Below are 21,112 nucleotides of genomic sequence, written 5' to 3'. Positions count from 1 at the left end.
CCTTCTTAAATACAGTCACAACATCAGCAATCTTCCAGTGCCTCACCAGTGGTTAATAAAGATACAGAAATCACTACCACAACCCCCGTAATCTCCTTCCTTCCCTCCCAAACAGCCCTAAGATACATCTGGTCATGCCTGAGGGATTTATCCACTGTTATGTGCTACAATACCAACAGCTGAAGGGTGGCCCCCCCATCAAGCAAGGATGCAACGCTACACCACCTCCAGTGTTACCTCTCCTGGACTGCAGCTCTCCAGCTGTTGGTATCTCCTCCCACTAAATCTTTCATGATGAGGTTGTCTCCAAGTTCATGCAAGGGGTCATGAGCTTCATCCACAAGTGCACTGAGGACATTGTCCTCCAAAAATCGGTCAGAGTCTATGCAAACCAGAACCCCTGGATCAACAATTTCATTCATGCAGCACTTGCCGCATGACACAGTTTACGTTGCCAGTGACCAACAGGAACTCAAGAAGTGCAGCTACCATCCGCGCAGAGTCATCAAGGCAGTGAAATGACAATACAGGGACAAGGTCCAGACACAACTCTTCACCAACAACACACACAGGTCTGCACACCATCACAGACTTCAAAGCTAAACACAGTGGTGTTTTCCAAGTTCACTGCCTCTCGCTCAGATAAGCTAAATCTTTTCTACGCTCAGTTGGATGTCACCAACACTGAGCCCCTGAGGAGAGCCACTGAAGCCATCTGCACCTCGGTCATCTCTGAGGCTGAAGTTCGCAGGTGTTTCCAACGAGTGGACAGTCGCAAGGCTGCGGGACCGGATAACATGCCAGGGTGGGTACTCAGGATGTGCGTGGCACTACTGGCAGGTGTGTTTACAGACATTTTTAATCTCTCCCTCTCCCAGTGCAGAGTGCCCTCCTGCTTTAAAACATCCACCATTGTTCCTATGCCCAAAAAGACCAAGGTAACATGTCTGAGCGACTGGTGTCCTGTCGCTCTCACCACAATAATAAGCTTTGAGAGGCTGGTCAAGGACTACATCTGTAGTATGCTGCCCCTGGACCCCCTACAGTTTGCCTACCGACACAACCGATCGACAGATGACGCAATGGCCACAGCTCTACACACCATCTTTACACATCTGGAGAAGAAGTATGCTTCTGTGAGAATGCTGTTCTTGGACTACAGTTCAATATTCAACACCATAATTCCCTCCAGGCTTGACAAGAACTCAGTGACCTCGGCCCGTCACCCTGCCTTGTGCAGCTGGATCCTGGACTTCCTGTCAGATTGCTGGCAGATGGTAAGAGTGGGTTCCCTCACCTCTGTCCCTCCGACCCTGAACACAGGTGCCCCTCAGGGCTGTGTCCTAAGACTGCTCCTTTACTCTCTGTATGCCCATGACTGGTCGCCATCCACAGCTCCAATCTACTGATTAAATTTGCTGAGGATACTGCATTGATTGGCCTAATCTCAAATAATAATGATAATAATGAGGCAGCCTACAGGGAAGAAGCCATCACCCTGATACAGCGGTGTCAAGAAAACAACCTCTCCCTCAATGTCGCAAAAACAAAGGAGCTGGTTGTGGACTACAGGAGAAATAGAGACAGGCTGACCCCTATTGACATCAATGGATCTGGGATTGAGATAGTGAACAGCTTCAAGTTCCTTGGTATAGACATCACCGAGAATCTCACCTGTCTGTACATAACAGCTGTGTGATGAAAAAAGCACAGCAGTGCCTTTTTCACCACAGACGGTTGAAGAAGTTTAGTATGGGCCCCCAAATCTTAAGAAATTTCTATAGGGGCACAGCTGAGAGCATCCTGAGCTGCATCACCACCTGGTATGGGAACTGTACCTCCCTTAATCGCAGGATTCTGCAGAGAGTGGTGCGGGCAGCCCAGTGCATCTGTAGAGGTGAACTTCCCATGATTCAGGGCATTTACAAAGACAGGTGTGTAAAATGGGCCCAAAGGATCATTGGGGACCTAAACTATCCCAGCCATAATCTATTTCAGCTGCTACCATCCAGAAAACAGTACCGCAGCATCACAGCCAGAACCAACAGGCTCCGGGACAGCTTCTTCCACCAGGCCGTCAGACTGATTAATTCATACTGATACAATTGTATTTCTGTTATATTGACTCTCCTGTTACAAATTGCTATAAATTGCACATTGCACATTTAGACAGAGACATAACGTAAAGATTTTTACTCCTCGTATATGAAGGATGTAAGAAATAAAGTCAATTCGATTCAGTTCAAACAAGTGATAGAACAAATTGCTGAGTGAGATGAAGGGAATTCATGCCATCTAGTAGCTACTTTAGAGTATCTACAACATTCGCACCATCAGATGAGCCATACTGATCATACAAAGATAGGTGGAGGAGTGGGTAGTGTTGAGGAAACAGAGAGCCTGCAGAGGGACTTAGATAGTTTAGGGGAATGGGCAAAGAAATGGTAAATAAAATACAATGTTAGAAAGTGTATGGTCATGCACTTTAGTGGAAGAAATAAACAGGCAGACTATTATTCAAATGGGGAGAGAATTCAAAATGCAGAGATGCAAAGGGACTTGGGAGCCCTTGTGCAGGATACCCTAAAGGTTAACCTCCAGGTTGAGTTGGTAGTGAAGAAGGTGAATGCAATGTTGGCATTCATTTTTAGAGGTATAGAATATAAGAGCAGGGATGTGATGGTGAAGCTCTATAAGGCACTTGTGAGACCACTCTTGTAGTACTGTGTACAGGTTTAGGCTCCTTATTTTAGAAAGGATATACTGACATTGGAAAGGGTCCAAAGAAGATTCATGAGAATGATTCTAGGAATGAAAGGGTTACTGTATAAGGAATGTCTGGCAGCTCTTGGGCTGTATTCCCTGGAGTTCAGGAGAATGAGGGGTGATCTCACAGCAACATTCTGAATGTTAAAAGGACTGAACAGATTAGATATGGCAAAATTATTTCTCACGGTAGGGGAGTCTAGGACAAGGGGGCACAATTTCGGGATTGAAGGACATCCATTGAGAACAGAGATCCGGAGAATTTTACTTTAGTCAGAGGTTGGTAAATCCATGGAATTTGTTGTCACAGTTGGCTGTGGAAGCCAACTCATTGGGTGCATTTTAAGGCAGAGACAAATGGGTTCTTGATTAGCCAGGGAATCAACGGGTATGGGGAGAAGGCAGGAAAGTGGGGATGACTGGATGAATTGGATCAGCCCATGACTGAATGGTGCAGCAGACTCGATGGGCTGAATGGCCTCCTATGTCTTATGGTCTAAAGTCCAACTGCCTGAAGAGTAGTTTAGTGTTGACTCATAACCAATGTCAGAGTGCAGTTGCAATCAAACTTCGGTCAGGTATCTAATGTTCCCAGAATTATGGGAACATAATCCCATATTGTGGGATTACGTGTTGTGTTTTGTGTTTTCCACAGATGTGGATGAATGTGGACAAAGGCCTTCACCCTGCCCCAATGGTCGATGCGAGAACGTGGTTGGCAGTTACCGTTGTGTGTGCTCCAGAGGGTTTGTGGCCAATTCTCAAGGCACAGATTGTACTGGTAATGTCAGCAGTTTCTTACACTCTCTCGATGGGATGGTTGGGGATGGATTGAGGGCGGGATGGAGGAATCCATTTGAATGTTGAAGGTTTTGGTAGAGTGAATGTGGAGAGGATGTTTCCTATGATGCTGGAGTCTAAAGTCAGAGGCCACAGCCTCAGAAGAGAGGGACATCTACTTAGAATGGAGATGGGGAGGAAATTTCTTTAGCCAGAGGATGGTAAATCTGTGTAATACAATGTCCCAAGCAGTTGAGGAGGCCAAATCATTGGGTATATTTAAGGCTAATGTTTAGGTTTGTAATTAGTCAGGTCATGGAGGGATACAGTAAAAGGCTGAATATTGCAGCTGAGAGGGAAAATGGATCAGCCATGCTGAAATGGCTTAAATCTGCTTCTGTACCTTATGGTCTTTTGGTCTTAACTGAGTCTCCCCCGCCATCTATCGTGCCACCAAACAAGTGATATAATAGATTGCTGGGCGAGATGTTACAGAGTTAGATTGAAGGGAATTCACGCCATCTAGTAACTACCTTGGAGAAACTACAATATGCGTACCATCAGATGAACCACAATTTCCAACTGCCTGAAGACTATTTAGTGTGGGTTCATAGCCAATGTCAGGGTCCAGTTGCAATCAGACTTGGGTCAGGTATCTAATGTTCCCAGGACTGGAATATTTTGTGTTTTCCACAGATGTGGATGAATGTGGACAAAGGCCTTCACCCTGCCCCAACGGTCGATGCGAGAACGTGGTTGGCAGTTACCGTTGTGTGTGCTCCAGAGGGTTTGTGGCCAATTCTCAAGGCACAGATTGTGCTGGTAATGTCAGCAGTTTCTTACACTCTCTCGATGGGATGGTTGGGGATGGATTGAGGGTGGGATGGAGGAATCCATTTGAAAGCTGAAAGGCCTCGACAGAGTGAATGTGGAGTGGGTGTTTCCTATGATGGTGGAATCTAAGACTAGAGAGCAGAGCCTCAGAATAGAGGGACATCCACTAACAGTGGAGATGAAGAGGAATTCAGTGAGTCAGAGAATGGTAAAACTGTGGAATACGTTGTCCCAAGCGGCTGAGGAAGCCAAAGCATTGGATATATTTAAGGCAGATCTTTAGCTTTGTAATCAGTCGGGGCATGAAGGGATATGGACGGAAGGCAGGAGACTGGGGCTGAGAGGAAAAAATAGATCATCCATAATAAAGCTACAAGGGAATCAATGAAGATACCCAACTAGGGAGTTCAACCAGAGTGCAGAAGTAACAAACTGTGCAAATACAGAAAAAGGAAGCAATAATAATAAATAAACAAGCAGTAAATATCAAAAACGTGATGAAGCATGCTAGAAAGTGAGTCCATTGCCTACGGGAACATGTCAATGACAGGCATTTGAAGCATAGTGAAGTTATCACCTCTGGTTTAAGAGACTGATTGTTGAGGAGTAGTAACTGTTCCTGAACCTGGTGGTGTAAGTCCTGAGGCTCCTGTACCTTCTTCCTGATGACAGCAGTAAGAAGAGAGCATGTACTGGGTGACACCAGTTTGGTGTCGTCTACAAACGTACTAATCAGGTCACGTACAATCTCAACCAAATTGTTAATTCATATAATGAGCCACCATGAACTCAGCACCAATCCCTCTGTACATTGTTGGTCACAGGTCTCCAATCTGTAAACCAACCCTCACACTCACCCTTTGCCTCCTAATACCGAATAACTTTGGTATCAAATTTTCTAACCCTCCTTGTATTCTAAACTTCTTCACCAACCTATCATACAGGACCATGTATGAGGCCTTGCTAAAGTCCACATAGACAACATCCCCGCCACGCTGTTCAGGTCAATCCTGTTGGTTACTTCCTTAAAAAAAGCTATCGAACTTCTGAAGTGTGATCTCCCATGAACCATGCTGACTATCCCTAATCAGTCCTTGACTTTCCAATTGCAACTAGCTCTTAGCCCTCAGAATCCCTTCCAGTAACTTTCTGTCCAGTGAGGTCAGTGGTCACTGGCCAGTGCTTTCTTGACTGGTGTGTGTAGACCTTCTTAAATATAGTCACAACATCAGTAGTTTCCCAGTACCACACCCGTGGCTAATGAAGATACAGAAATCACTACCATAATCCCAGTAGTTTTCTTCCTTCCGTAACAAAAAAAACCTAGAATTCACCTGGTCATGCCCTAGGGATTTATCCACTATTATCTGGTTAGAAACCACCAACCGAGCATGGATGCAATGCTGCCTCACCTCCGGTGTCTCCTCTCCCAGACTGCAGCAGCCCCAATCTCCTGACTTCTCCCTGTATCACATCATTCCCTGTCTAACAATATATCTATCAACATCTGCCTTAAACATGCCCAATGACTTGGCCTCCACAGCGCCCTGCGGCAACTAATTCTACAGACTGTGGCCTAGTCATCACCACAACCAAGGCCACACAACCCCCCTGCCATCTGTCATGTCACCAAACAAGTGATATCACAGACTGCTGGGGGAGATGTTACTGAGTTGGGTTGAAGGGAATTCATGCGACCCACTAACTACTTTGGAGAAACTACAATATGCGTACCATTAGATGAGCCACAATATCCAACTGCCTAAAGAGTAATTTAATGTGGGTTCATAGCCAATGTCAGACTACAGTTGCAATCAGACTTGGGTCAGGTATCTACTGTTCCCAGGATTGGAATGTTTTGTATTTTCCACAGATGTGGATGAATGTGGACAAAGGCCTTCACCCTGCCCCAATGGTCGATGCGAGAACATGGTTGGCAGTTACCGTTGTGTGTGCTCCAGAGGGTTTGTGGCCAATTCTCAAGGCACAGATTGTGCTGGTAATGTCAGCAGTTTCTTACACTCTCTCGATGGGATGGTTGGGGATGGATTGAGGATGGGATGGAGGAATCCATTTGAATGTTGAAAGGCCTCGACAGAGTGGATGTGGAGAGGTTGTTTCCTATGATTGTCGAATCTAAGACTAGAGAGCAGAGCCTCAGAATAGAGGGACATCCACTTACAATGGAGATGAAGAGGAATTCAGTGAGTCAGAGAATGGTAAAACTGTGGAATACGTTGTCCCAAGCAGCTGAGGAAGCCAAAGCATTGGATATATTTAAGGCAGATCTTTAGCTTTGTAATCAGTCGGGGCATGAAGGGATATGGACGGAACGCAGGAGACTGGGGTTGAGAGGAAAAAATGGATCATCCATAATAAAGCTACTAGGGAATCAATGAAAACACCCAACTAGGGTGTTCAACTAGTGTACAGAAGTAACAAATTGGCAAATACAAAAATAGGAAGCAATAATAATAAATAAACAAGCACTAAATATTAAAAACAAGTGATGATGCGTGCTAGAAAGTGAGTCCATTGCCTACGGGAACATTTCAATGACAGGGCAAGTGAAGTAGAGTGAAGTTATCACCTCTGGTTTAAGAGACTGATTGTTGAGGAGTAGTAACTGTTCCTGAACCTGGTGGTGTAAGTCCTGAGGCTCCTGTACCTTCTTCCTGATGACAGCAGTAAGAAGAGAGCGTGTACTGGGTGACACCAGTTTGGTGTCGTCTACAAACGTACTAATCAGGTCACCTACAATCTCAACAAATTGTTAATTTATATAATGAGCCACCATGAACCCAGCCCCAATCCCTCTGTACATTGTTGGTCACAGGTCTCCAATCTGTAAACCAACTCTCACACTCACCCTCTGCCTCCTAACACCAAATCGCTTTTGTATCAAATTTTCTAACCCTCCTTGTATTCTAAACTTCTTCACCAACCTATCGTACAGGACCACGTACGAGGCCTTGCTAAAGTCCACATAGACAACATCCCCGCCACGCTGCTCAGGTCAATCCTGTTGGTCATTTCCTTAAAAAAAACTATCAAACCTCTGAAGTGTGATCTCCCATGAACCCTGCTGACTATCCCTAATCAGTCCTTGCCTTTCCAATTGCAACTAGCTCTTAGCCCTCAGAATCCCTTCCAGTAACTTTCCCTTCAGTGAGGTCAGTGGTCACTGGCCAGTGCTTTCTTAACTGGTATGTGTAGACCTTCTTAAATACAGTCACAACATCAGTAGTTTCCCAGTACCACACCCGTGGCTAATGAAGATACAAAAATCACTACCATGATCCCAGTAGTTTTCTTCCTTCCGTAACAAAATAACCTAGAATTCACCTGTTCATGCCTTAGGGATTTATCCACTATTATCTGGTTGAAAACCACCAACCGAGCATGGACTCAATGCTGCCTCACCTCCGGTGTCTCCTCTCCCGGACTGCAGCAGCCCCAATCTCCTGACTTCTCCCTGTATCACCTCCTTCCCTGTCTAACAATAATCTATCAACATCTGCCTTAAACATGCCCAATGACTTGGCCTCCACAGCCCCCTGTGGCAACTAATTCTACAGATTGTGGCCTAGTCCTCACTACAACCAAGGCCACACAACCCCCCTGCCATCTGTCATGTCACCAAACAAGTGATATCACAGACTGCTGGGGGAGATGTTACTGAGTTGGGTTGAAGGGAATTCATGCGACCCACTAACTACTTTGGAGAAACTACAATATGCGTACCATCAGATGAGCCACAATATCCAACTGCCTAAAGAGTAATTTAATGTGGGTTTATAGCCAATGTCAGACTACAGTTGCAATCAGACTTGGGTCAGGTATCTACTGTTCCCATGATTTGAGTATTTTGTATTTTCCACAGATGTGGATGAATGTGGACAAAGGCCTTCACCCTGCCCCAATGGTCGATGCGAGAACGTGGTTGGCAGTTACCGTTGTGTGTGCTCCAGAGGGTTTTTGGCCAATTCTCAAGGCACAGATTGTGCTGGTAATGTCAGCAGTTTCTTACACTCTCTCGATGGGATGGTTGGGGATGGATTGAGGGTGGGATGGGGGAATCCATTTGAAAGCTGAAAGGCCTCGACAGAGTGAATGTGGAGTGGGTGTTTCCTATGATGGTGGAATCTAAGACTAGAGAGCAGAGCCTCAGAATAGAGGGACATCCACTAACAGTGGAGATGAAGAGGAATTCAGTGAGTCAGAGAATGGTAAAATTGAGGAATATGTTGTCCCAAGCGGCTGAGGAAGCCAAAGCATTGGATATATTTAAGGCAGATCTTTAGCTTTGTAATCAGTCGGGGCATGAAGGGACATGGACTGTCATATGGATATGGCAGGAGACTGGGGCTGAGAGGAAAAAATAGATCATCCATAATAAAGCTACAAGGGAATCAATGAAAGCACCCTACTAGGGAGTTCAACCAGAGTGCAGAAGTAACTAACTGTGCAAATACAGAAAAAGGAAGCAATAATAATAAATAAACAAGCACTAAATATCAAAAACAAGTGATGAAGCATGCTAGAAAGTGAGTCCATTGCCTACGGGAACATGTCAATGACAGGCATGTGGAGTTCAGAGAAGTTATCACCTCTGGTTTAAGAGCCTGATGGTTGAGGAGTAGTAACTGACCCTGAACCTGGTGGTGTAAGTCCTGAGGCTCCTGTACCTTCTTCCTGATGACAGCAGTAAGAAGAGAGCATGTACTGGGTGGCACCAGTTTGGTGTCGTCTACAAACGTACTAATCAGGTCACCTACAATCTCAAGCAAATCGTTAATTTATATAATGAGCCACCATCAACCCAGCCCCAATCCCTCTGTACATTGTTGGTCACAGGTCTCCAATTTGTAAACCAACTCTCACACTCACCTTCTATCTCCTAATACCAAACCCACTTTGTATCCAATTTTCCAACTAAGCTTCTTCACCAGCCTATCATACAGTAGCTTGTAGAGGACCTTGCTAAAGTCTATGCAGACAACATCCACCACACTGCTCAAGTCAAGCATGTGGGTCAGTTCCTCATGAAAAATCTATGAAACTTCTGAAGCGTGATCTCCCATGAACCCTGCTGACTAACCCTAATCAGTCCTTGCCTTTCCAATTGCAACTAGCTCTTAGCCCTCAGAATCCCTTCCAGTAACTTTCCCTCCAGAGAGGCCTGTGGTCACTGGCCTGTGCTGCCTTGACTGGTGTGTGTAGACCATCTTAAATACAGTCACAACATCAGCAATCTTCCAGTATCTCACCCATGGCTAATGCAGATACAGAAATCACTACCATGATCCCAGTCGCTTTCTTCCTTCTATAACAAAATAACCTAGAATACACCTGTTCATGCCCCAGGGATTTATCCACTATTATCTGAAAACCACCAACCGAGCATGGATGCAATGCTACCTCACCTCCAGTGTCTCCTCTCCCAGACCTCAGCAGCCCCAATCTCCTGACCTCTCCCTGTATCACATCATTCCCTGACTAATCAAGAATCTATCAACATCTGCCTTAAATTTACCAAATGACTTGGCCTCCACGGCCCCCGTGGCAACTAATTCTACAGATTGTGGCCTAGTCCTCACTACAACCAAGGCCACACAACACCCCCCCGCCATCTGTCATGTCACCAAACAAGTGATATAACAGATTGCTGGGGGAGATGTTACTGAGTTGGGTTGAAAGGAATTCATGCGACCCACTAACTACTTTGGAGAAACTACAATATGCGTACCATCAGATGAGCCACAATATCCAACTGCCTAAAGAGTAATTTAATGTGGGTTTATAGCCAATGTCAGACTACAGTTGCAATCAGATTTGGGTCAGGTATCTAATGTTCCCATGATTTGAGTATTTTGTATTTTCCACAGATATGGATGAATGTGGACAAAGGCCTTCACCCTGCCCCAATGGTCGATGCGAGAACATGGTTGGCAGTTACCGTTGTGTGTGCTCCAGAGGATTTGTGGTCAATTCTCAAGGCACAGCTTGTACTGGTAATGTCAGCAGTTTCTTACGTCTTGGCCTCTCTCGATGGGATGGTTGGGGATGGATTGAGGATGGGATGGAGGAATCCATTTGAATGTTGAAAGGCCTCGTCAGAGTGGATGTGGAGCGGGTGTTTCCTATGATGGTCGAATCTAAGACTAGAGAGCACAGCCTCAGAATAGAGGGACATCCATTTATAACAGAAATGAAGAGGAATCTCTTTAGTCAGAGAGAGGTAAATTTGTTGAATTAGTTCCCACAGGTGGTTGTGGAGGCCAACTCATTGGATATATTTAAGGCAGACATTGATGGAATTGTGATTCATTAGGGCTTGCAGAGATATTGACAGGAGATTGGGGCTGAAATGATAAAGTGTATCAGCCAGGGGAGGCTTCTTCACACAGAGAGTGGTGGGAGTGTGGAATGAGCTGCCAGATGAAGTGGTAAATGTGGGCTTACTTTGAACATTTATGAAAAACTTGGACAGGTACATGGATGAGAGGTGTATGGAGGGATATGGTCCAGGTGCAGGCCAGTGGGACTAGGCAGAAAAATGTTTTGGCACAGCCATGAAGGGCCAATAGGCCTGTTTCTGTGCTGTAATTTTCTATGGTTCCATTGAACATCCCACAGCAGGAACAGTGTAGATCAGTTGTGGAGTAAATCTCCATCTAAACTGCTTTGTCACACCCTCTATGGTAGTGATATTGTAGAGTAGGTACAGAGTAAATCTTTCTCCATGCTGTTTGGAAGTTTTATTATCAAACCACATATATGTCACCATAGACAACCCTGAGAATCATTTTCTAGGAGGCATACTATAAAAATCTATGGAGGGAGCTTAAGTCACTAGCGTATTAAGCCCCGTTAACCCATCAAATATAATATTTTTCAAAAAATTTTTGAACTGAAAAGAGGTACAAGAATGGGGAAAAGGAATGGAAATAAAAAAAGCGACACTGCGGAGCCTGCGGCCAACAGGAGTGCAGCGAGCGGCTCTCCTACCCAACCGTGTGCTAGCGAGGCAGACACTGGGCCTCGTTCAGGCGAAGCAGCGAATATGTTTGAAATCCTGAAAGAAATAATGGAGGTCCAGAAAGATATAAAACAGCAGCTCCGTGATATTAAGTCAGAGCTCACCAGCGTCAATCAAAAAATAGCGGTGGCAGAGACTCAAATTGAGGAGGTGGAAGATCATGTTCAAAATGTGGAATGGATACTGAGTAAGACAATAAAAATATTAAATCACCAAGAAGGTAAACTGCTTGACCTGGAGGGAAGATGACGGCGGAAAAATATCAGAATCTACAATGTTCCCGAAGGAGCGGACGGCTCATCTATGACGGAGTTTGTTGGAAAGTTACTGTGGGACGCGCTGGATCTTCCCTCGGATATGGAACTGGAAGTCGAAAGAGCCCACCGCACGCTCGTCCCAAAACCTACCCAGGATAGAAAGCCATGCTCAATAATAATTAAATTCCTTCGGTACATCACCAAGGCTGAGATTCTATAAAGGGCCTGGGATAAGAAGAGAGTGCTTTTTGATGATAAATTAATATATTTTGACCAAGATTACCCCCCCCCACCCCATAGTCCTACAGAAACGCAAAGAATACTCTGAAGTAAAGCAAGTACTAAAGCAAAAAAAAATTAGATTTCAAACTCCGTACCCTGCTAAACTTCGAGTGTTTTATGACAATGAGATGCAGTTGTACCAGACAGTGGAAGAGGTGACTGCAGACATGAAAGCCAGAGGGTTGCCCGTCAGCATGACCAAAACGAGGGAAAGCCTGACTGAGGAATTATCCCGCTCCGCTTGGGAAATAGTGCAAGAATCGAGGAGGCAGGAGATGGGAGGAGGCTGAGTGAAATATATCAGGAAGAGACTGGGAGTTTCCCAAAGACAGTCCTCACCCCCTTCAGAAGAGTCATAAGGTTTGGCTAACTTTAAAAATGTGGAGAAGCTAAACGGAAGCAAAAGTAAACGGTGATATACCCATCTTGAGAAATACTTATTATAATGTGGATTTAATATTACTTAGTTGTTATTCTTTATTCGCTCACTTACTCCTTTTTACCCACCAAAATGAGTATATGTGTGTGTGTGTGTGTGTGTGTGTGTGTGCATATCTGTGTATGTATGTAATATATATGTGTGTGTGTATATATGTATATATAGGAGGAGTACACAAGGAAATCTTTTCTGTGTAATGGATTTGTTCACTGACTTTTATGAATACTGCAATGGGGGCCCTCAACTCACAAGTAGGAGGGGTTATCCCCCACAGCTAGACATTTCCTCTAGCTCAACACAGGGTCATCTACCAGAGACCTCAGCCCTGGCATCATACCTTCGTTGCCATTTTTGTTATTATTTGCATTTCTTGGTTCTTATTTGTTCAGGGAGTAGATCGATTAAGTTTTATTCTAATTTCAATGATACATTGACAGGTAAATACAGATGGCAAAGGATGTGGTAAAATATATTCCTTTTAATGTCAATAGGCTATTAATTCCAATCAAACGTAAGAGAATTTTATCCAAAATGAAAAAAAGAACAAGCCCATGTAGTATATTTACAGGAAACTCATTTAAGTGATAATGAGCATAAAAAACTAAAGAGAATGGGCTTCACTAATCCGTTTTTCTCCTCATATAAATCAAGACATAGGAGAGGAGTTGCTATTCTTATCTCAAGTAAGCTAAATTTTGAAAAAGTATTCAAAATGGGAGATAAAGAGGGCAGATATATTCTGGTAAGGGGGAATATAGATGGCAATTCAGTTACTCTATTGAACATATACGCACCCCCCGGAAGTGATATTGGTTTCTTTGAGAAAATTACTGATATTATGGTAACAGAAACAGAAGGTCTCCTGATATGTGGGGGAGACTTAAATTTACAATTACAACCAAACTTAGACTCTTCCAATAGAAAAACCTACGAAACAAAATCTTTACTTAAGAAAGTTAATACACTTTTTGAGGATGTTGGTTTAATTGACATATGGAGGGACCTTTTCCATGACAGAAGGGATCACACTCATTATTCTGCTCCCCATTCTCTATATACAAGAATAGACTATTTCATAACATTTGGAAAAGACAAAGACAAAATAAACACCTGTGGTATTGGGACAATAGTTATAAGTGACCATGCACCTATATATTTATCTGTTGATTTTGACCTACAACCAAAGAATACTATTTGGAAACTAAATTCAAGTCTACTCAATGATCTGTACTTTAAGGAACAAATTAAAAAAGAAATTGGTCTCTACTTAGAATTTAATGATAATGGAGAGGTTTCACCTCCCAGTTTATGGGATACTCTGAAGGTGGTCTTAAGAGGGAAAATTATAGTGATATTTTCATATAAGAAAAAAATAAGGAATAAAACATTAGAGGAATTACAAAATAGGCTGAAGGAACTAGAGAAAAAACACAAATTGAATTTGGCACAGGATATATTAGGGGAAATTAAAAGAATTAGGAATTGAATAAATAGTTTGGCTACACAAGAAATCAGGAAAAATTTAATGTTTCTGAAACAGAGACATTATGAAAGTGGATCAAAATCTATGAAAATACTGGCGTGGAAACTGAAAAAAAAGATAGCAGAAAATACAATTCATAAGGAATTAAGGAACCAAGACCGAAAACAATAAAAAAATAAGCTAAGTGAAATTCAAGAAGCTTTTGAAGTGTTTTACAAAACGCTATATTCCAAAGTTCCAGGGGGAAGCATAACCCAAATTGGCACCTTCTTGAATTCTCTAGAGTTACCCTCTTTAAGTGAAGAACAAAATAGAAGGATGACTGCTGACATAACTGAAGTTGAATTAAAAGCTGCAATTAGTAGACTTAAATTAAGCAAGTCACCAGGATCAGATGGGTATACAGCAAAGTGGTATAAAGAATTTAAAAATGAGTTAATTCCTGTCTTACTCCCCACACTGAACTGGGCTCTAAAAAAAGGCACAAATGCTACCCAGCTGGAAGGAAGTGATAATCTCAGCTATACCAAAAGGATAAAATGGAATGTGGGTCATTTAGATCAATATCCATTCTTAATGTAGATTATAGATTATTTATCTCCATCATGGCCAAACGATTAGAAGAGTTTCTACCCATACTGATACGTAACGATCAGATAGGTTTTATACAACAACGCCAAACACAAGACAATATACGAAGGACACTTCACATTATTGATCATATACAAGAAAATAAAATCAAAGCAATAGTGATAAGTGTGGACACTGAAAAGGCATTTGATTTCGTTAATTGGAATTTTCTTTACAGAGTTTTACATAGATTTGGTTTTCATGACACAATTATTAAAACTACACAGGCACTATACGACAACCCTACTACTAGGATTAAAATCAATGGATATTTATCAAATAGTTTTACCCTAAAAGGGGCATGAGACAGCTTTGTGCATTTTCATTGCTACTCTTCGCGTTATATCTGAAACCATTAGCTCAATACATCAGACAAAATGAAGATATCAGGGGAATTACTATTAAAGGGACACAGCATAAATTGGTTTGTTATGCGGATGACATTTTGATCTATCTAGGAGAACCAACATACTCTTTACCTAAATTGATGCAATCCTTTGAACAATATGGTCAATTATCAGGATACAAGATCAACATAGATAAAACCCAATTACTTTCATATTACTATAGCCCACCAAGAGAAATTGAAAGTCGATATCCCTGGGCATGGCACACAGAGTCTTTCAAATATTTGGGTATCATTATGCCAAAAGATTTGGCAAAAGTATCAGAATGTAATTATCAGCCTTTATATAAAAAAATTAAGGAAGATATAACAAGATGGAACCCGATTCCTTTTTTCAGTCTCAGTTCAAGGATTGAGTCTGTTAAAATGAATATACTGCCCAGACTGTTATATCTCTTTCAGACCCTACCAAAAGAGATTAGTCAAAATCAATTCAATGAATGGAGCAAGATGCTATCAAGGTATATTTGGCAGGTTAAAAGGCCTAGAGTTCATCTCAAAACTTTGCAATTAGCAAAGGAAAAGGGGGGATGGGTCCTACCTTCTCTTAGAGATTACTATTTTGAAGCACAGTTGAGAACTGTGATATGTTGGTGCAACCCAACATATGACGCTCAATGGAAAAACATTGAGGAGCGGGTACTTCCCATCCCCATACAAGCAACTTTAGTTGATAACAACCTGCAAAGGTGCATAAATGCTATTGATAACCCACGGGTGAAATTGACTCTTAAAATATGGAAAACTACTATAAAAGAATATATAGTAGATATTGCAATTCTTAAATGGTGTGCATATGACTCGGATTTTACACCAAATAAATTGGATGCTAGATTTAAGGACTGGATAGCTAAAGGAATAACAGTTCTTTGCAACATAATGAAAGAAGGAACACTGTTTAGTGTTGAAATGCTTAAAGAGAAACACTAATTAGAAAAACAAGATTTTTATCGGTATTTACAGATGCGACAATATGTTAATAAGACGCTTAAAAATGTAACCAAGGCAAGTACATGCTTGATAGAGCTTTTTAGAAAAGCATATAATTCAAATAATGGTAGTAGAATCATTTCAAGCATGTATAAGGGGTTGTCAAATCTTAAAACACATTCGACTTCAAACATTAAAACAAAATGGGAGAAGGAAGGAGGGATAATTATATTTGAGGAAGAATGGACAATAATATGGAGGTATCAATGGAAGTGTACCAGTTCACAGAAATGGAGGGAGTTTGGATGGAAAAACTTGATAAGATATTTTATTACACCCTATCAGAAATCCCATTATGATAGTAACCTCCCTGTTTGCTGGAAAAATTGTGGAAAATCAAAACGCAAATCATTATCATATTTTTTGGGACTGTCCTGTTATCAAAAACTATTGGAGGGGGATGGATACACAATGCCCTACAAGACATCTTTAAATATGAAATACCCTCAGAGAGTAAGACCATATATTTTGGATATATACCTCAAGAATGGTTGAAAAAAGATAAATATTTAATGAATATACTGTTGGTGGCCGGTAAAAAGACTCTTACTAGGAAATGGTTATCACAAGAGAGCCCAACTTTAAATACATGGATGGAAATTACAATGGACATTTACAAAATGGAGAAGATAACAGCATCTGTTAATCATAGGCTGGAACAATTTGATTCATACTGGGAAAAATGGTTTAACTACATAATGCCTCATAGGCCTGATTTTATTCTCACAAATCAATGAATCGGTTGAAAAAAAAATCACTCCCTACTTGTACATAGTTCTTTCCTTTTGCTTGTTTTTTCTTTCCACTCTTTTCTATAAGTGTGTACCTCAGATAAGTACTTTGTGGAGATTTGTGATATATATGAGTATATGATATATATGTACAATGTCTGAAATACATCTTATGGAAATGTTTATTTAATGATGAACTTCAATAAAAATAAATTACAAAAAAAAAGAATTCTATGGAATGATAACTACAAGGGAATCAATGAAAAGCCACCCAACTACGGTGTTCAACCAGAGTGCAGAAGAGAACAAGCTGTGCAAATACAAAAAGACGAAACAATAACAATAAATAAATAAGCACTAAATATCAAGAACGAGAGATGCAGTGTGTTAGAAAGTGAGTCCATTGCCTGCAGGAACATTTCAATGACAGGGCAAGTGAAGTTGAGTGAAGTTATCACCTCTGGTTTAAGAGCCTGATGGTTGAGGAGTAGTAACTGTTCCTGAACCTGGTGGTGTAAGTCCTGAGGCTCCTGTACCTTCTTCCTGATGACAGCAGTAAGAAGAGAGCGTGTACTGGGTGACACCAGTTTGGTGTCGTCTACAAACGTACTAATCAGGTCACCTACAATCTCAAGCAAATTGTTAAGTTATATAATGAGCCACCATCAACCCAGCACCAATCCCTGCTGTACATTGTTGGTCACAAGCCTCCAATCTGTAAACCAACTCTCACACTCACCCTCTGCCTCCTACCACCAAACCCCATTTGAATCCAATTTTCTAACTCACCTTGCATTCTAAACTTCTTCCCTAGTCTATTGTACAGGACCATGTAAAAGGCCTTGCTAAACTCCACATAGACAACATCCACCACACTGCTCAAGTCAATCCTGTTGGTCAGTTCCTCAAGAAAAATCTATTAGTCTTCTGAAATGTGATTTCCTATGAACCATGCTGACTATCCCTAATCAGTCCTTGCCTTTCCAAAAGCAATTAGCTCTTAGCCCTCAGAATCCCTTCCAGTAAATTTCCCTCCAGTGAGGTCAGGGTTCACTGGCCTGTATTGCCTTGACTGGTCACAACATGCAGTCTTAAATACAGTCACAACATCAGCAGTCTTCCAGTAGCTCACCTGTGGTTAATGAAAATCACTACCATGATCCCAGTAGTTTTCTTCCTTCCCTACCAAAATGACCTGTCATGCCCTCGAGATTTATCCACTATTATCTGCTTCAAAACCAGCAACGGGAGGGCAGCGTCCCAACTGAGCATGGTTGCAATGCTACACCAACTCCAGTGCCTCCTCTCCTGGACTGTAGCATCCCCAATCTCCTGACTTCTCCCTGTATCACATCATTCCCTGACTAATCAAAAATCTAACAACATCTGCCTTAAATTTACCAATGACTTGGCCTCCACAGCCCCCTGTGGCAACTAATTCTGCAGATTTGTGGCATAGTCCTCGCTACAAACAAGGACACACAACTCCCCCACCGTCTGTTGTGCCACTAAACAATTTATATAAAAGATTGCTGGGGGAGATGCCACTGAGTTGAGATGAAGGGAATTCATGACATCTAGTAACTACATTGGATTAACTACAATGTGGGTACCATCAGATGAGCCACAATTTCCAGCTGCCTGAAGAGTAGTTTAGTGTTGGTTCATAACCAATGTCAGAGTCTCAGAATTGGGTCGGGTATCTAATATTCCCAGGATTGGAGTATTTTGTATTTTCCACAGATATGGATGAATGTGGACAAAGGCCTTCACCCTGCCCCAATGGTCGATGCGAGAACGTGGTTGGCAGTTACCGTTGTGTGTGCTCCAGAGGATTTGTGGCCAATTCTCAAGGCACAGATTGTACTGGTAATGTCAGCAGTTTCTTACACCTCGGTCTCTCTCAATGGGATGGTTGGGGATGGATTGAGGGTGGGATGGAGGAATCTATTTGAATGTTGAAAGGCCTCGACAGAGTGGTTGTGGAGCGGGTGTTTCCTATGATGGTGTAATCTAAGACTAGAGAACCCAGCCTCAGAATAGAGGGACATCCATTTATAACAGAAATGAAGAGGAATCTCTTTAGCCAGAGAGGGGCATGCAGAGATATGGACAGCAGACAGGAGTTTGGGGCTGAAATGATAAAATCGATCAGCCATAGTAAAATGGCAAAGCAGATTTGATGGGCTAAATGGCCTAATTCTGCTTCTGTATCTTATGGTTTTATGGTCTTAACTGAGTGTCCAGGCAATTGTAGTCACTCTAGCCAGTACACTGCCACCGGTATCTGACCTATAGGTTCATCACCCTGACCCTTCACAAATGGGTAAACAGCCGCCTGCCCCCATATTCCCAGCTCCTCCTCCATCCAAAAAAACACAGGGAATGTGGGAGCAGAACCCCATGGAGAAAGATTCATGGAGTCTGTAAGGTGAGAGGGCAGATAAAGAGGTTTAATTTTCAGTTGCAGACAGGATGTAATGACAGAATTAATGTGCTGGGAGCTGGGACAGAAATGTTGGAGTTAAAGAGGGAGGAGAGAATCACCATGAAAGTAAAGGTTAAAACCAAGAGCAGAGGTGAGGGAAATATCAGCCATCCAGGGACAGTGATCTCCTAACACTCCAGGGATGCCGCCAGAAAAAACAGGATCTCCCAGTGGCCACACATTTTAATTCCATGTCCCATTCCCATTCTGATATGTCTATCCATGGCCTCCTCTATTGTCAAAATGAAGCCACACTCAGGTTGGAGGAACAACACCTTATATACCGGCTGGGTAGCCTCCAACCTGATGGCATGAACATTGACTTCTCTAACTTCTGTTAATGCCCCTCCTCCCCTTCTTACTCCATCCCTGACATATTTAGTTGTTTGCTTGTTCTCCATCACCCTCTGGAGCTCCCCCCCCCCCCTTCTTTCTCCTGAGGCCTCCTGTCCCATGATCCTTTCCCTTCTCCAGCTCTGTATCACTTTCGCCAATCACCTTTCCAGCTCTTAGCTTCATCCCACCCCCTCCGGTCTTCTCCTATCATTTCGCATTTCCCCCTCCCCCCACTACTTTCAAATCTCTTACGATCTTTCCTTTCGGTTAGTCGTGACGAAGGGTCTGGGCCCAAAACATCGACAGCGCTTCTCCCTATAGATGCTACCTGGCCTGCTGTGTTCCACCAGCATTTTGTGTTTGTTGTTGTTTGAATTTCCAGCATCTGCAGATTTCCTCGTGTTTACTCCAGGGATTATGCTTTCTTTCAGATATCGATGAGTGCTTGAATGAGCTCGTTTGTCCAAACTCAGAATGTGTGAATTCCATTGGATCTTTCCACTGCCTCCCCTGCCCCACAGGATACCAGATCCGGGATCGAAAGTGTACAGGTAAAACAGTTAGTGTCTCTAACCTGTACCACTTAGAGCCTTGTGCACATGGGAGTCATCAGACCTACATACAATCTGAACCAGTACACTTCACAGACATCCACAAAACAGAAAGAAAACCCAAAGAATGTCCGACAGAAAATGTTAGAACTCCAAAGCCCCCTCTCCCCTCCCCCACTTGCTCCAGCAAAAACGTTGACCCTCCTCTCTGAACCCCGCAAATCAAAGTCCCCCAGGTGACATTAAACTTTGTTACCTAACACACAGAGAGGAAATTCCCTCTACACTCTCCCATCACAGTAAGGACAAAATGAGTTAGGGATTAAATCTTTTCTTCACTATTATTTCAAGTGGTCCCGCAGCCAGATTAATTATGGAAGAGATCTCCCCCTGTCATACACTGTCACAGAGGGACAATGGAAGTTGGATATAGAGTACATCGTAGTGTTCCATTGAACATCCCACAGCAGGAACAGTGTGGATTAGTTGTAGGGTAAATTTTCATCTAAACTGCTTTGTCACACCCTCTATGGTAGTGATATTGTAGAGTAGGTACAGAGTAAATCTTCCTCCAATACTGTTTGGAAGTTCAATATAAATTTTATTATCAAAGTGCATAAATGTCACCATAAACAACCCTGAGAATTGTTGTGTCACAGGCATACTCAAGAAGTCTATGGAATAATACCTACAAAGGACTCGATGAAAAACCACCCAACTAGGGAGTTCAGCCAGAATGCTGAAGACAAGCTGTGCAAATACAAAAAGACGAAACAATAATAATAAATAAATAAGCACTAAATATCGAGAACAAGAGATGCAGTGTGTTAGAAAGTGAGTCCATTGCCTACGGGAACATTTCAATGACAGGGCAAGTGAGGTTGAGTAAAGTTATCACCTCTGGTTTAAGAGCCTGGTGGTTGAGGGGTGGTAACTGACCCTGAACCTGGTGCTGTAAGTCCTGAGGCTCCTGTACCTTCTTCCTGATGACAGCAGTAAGAAGAGAGCATGTACTGGGTGGCACCAGTTTGGTGTCGTCTACAAACGTACTAATCAGGTCACCTACAATCTCAAGCAAATCGTTAATTTATATAATG

General features: G+C 42.6%; 1 protein-coding gene across 9 annotated transcripts in view; it reads left to right on the top strand.

Moving 5' to 3' along the window:
* The window catches only part of LOC132402220 (latent-transforming growth factor beta-binding protein 4-like), a 217,568-nt gene that overhangs the window by 116,269 nt on the left and 80,187 nt on the right, over nt 1-21,112 (top strand). For 7 of the 9 annotated variants that reach the window (XM_059984970.1, XM_059984967.1, XM_059984971.1 and 4 more), the window contains 7 exons: nt 3,422-3,547; nt 4,243-4,368; nt 6,254-6,379; nt 8,264-8,389; nt 10,269-10,394; nt 18,384-18,509; nt 19,896-20,015. In XM_059984970.1, coding sequence (XP_059840953.1) covers nt 3,422-3,547; nt 4,243-4,368; nt 6,254-6,379; nt 8,264-8,389; nt 10,269-10,394; nt 18,384-18,509; nt 19,896-20,015 — 876 coding nt within the window. The remainder of the gene's footprint in view (nt 1-3,421; nt 3,548-4,242; nt 4,369-6,253; nt 6,380-8,263; nt 8,390-10,268; nt 10,395-18,383; nt 18,510-19,895; nt 20,016-21,112) is intronic. The other 2 variants (XM_059984969.1, XM_059984973.1) reach the window with 2 other exon arrangements.

The sequence above is a fragment of the Hypanus sabinus genome, chromosome 11 (assembly GCF_030144855.1).
Source record: "Hypanus sabinus isolate sHypSab1 chromosome 11, sHypSab1.hap1, whole genome shotgun sequence".
Lineage (NCBI taxonomy): Eukaryota > Metazoa > Chordata > Chondrichthyes > Myliobatiformes > Dasyatidae > Hypanus > Hypanus sabinus.
The sequence above is the reverse complement of the archived record's forward strand: the minus strand, read 5'-3'. Positions and strand labels throughout refer to the sequence as shown.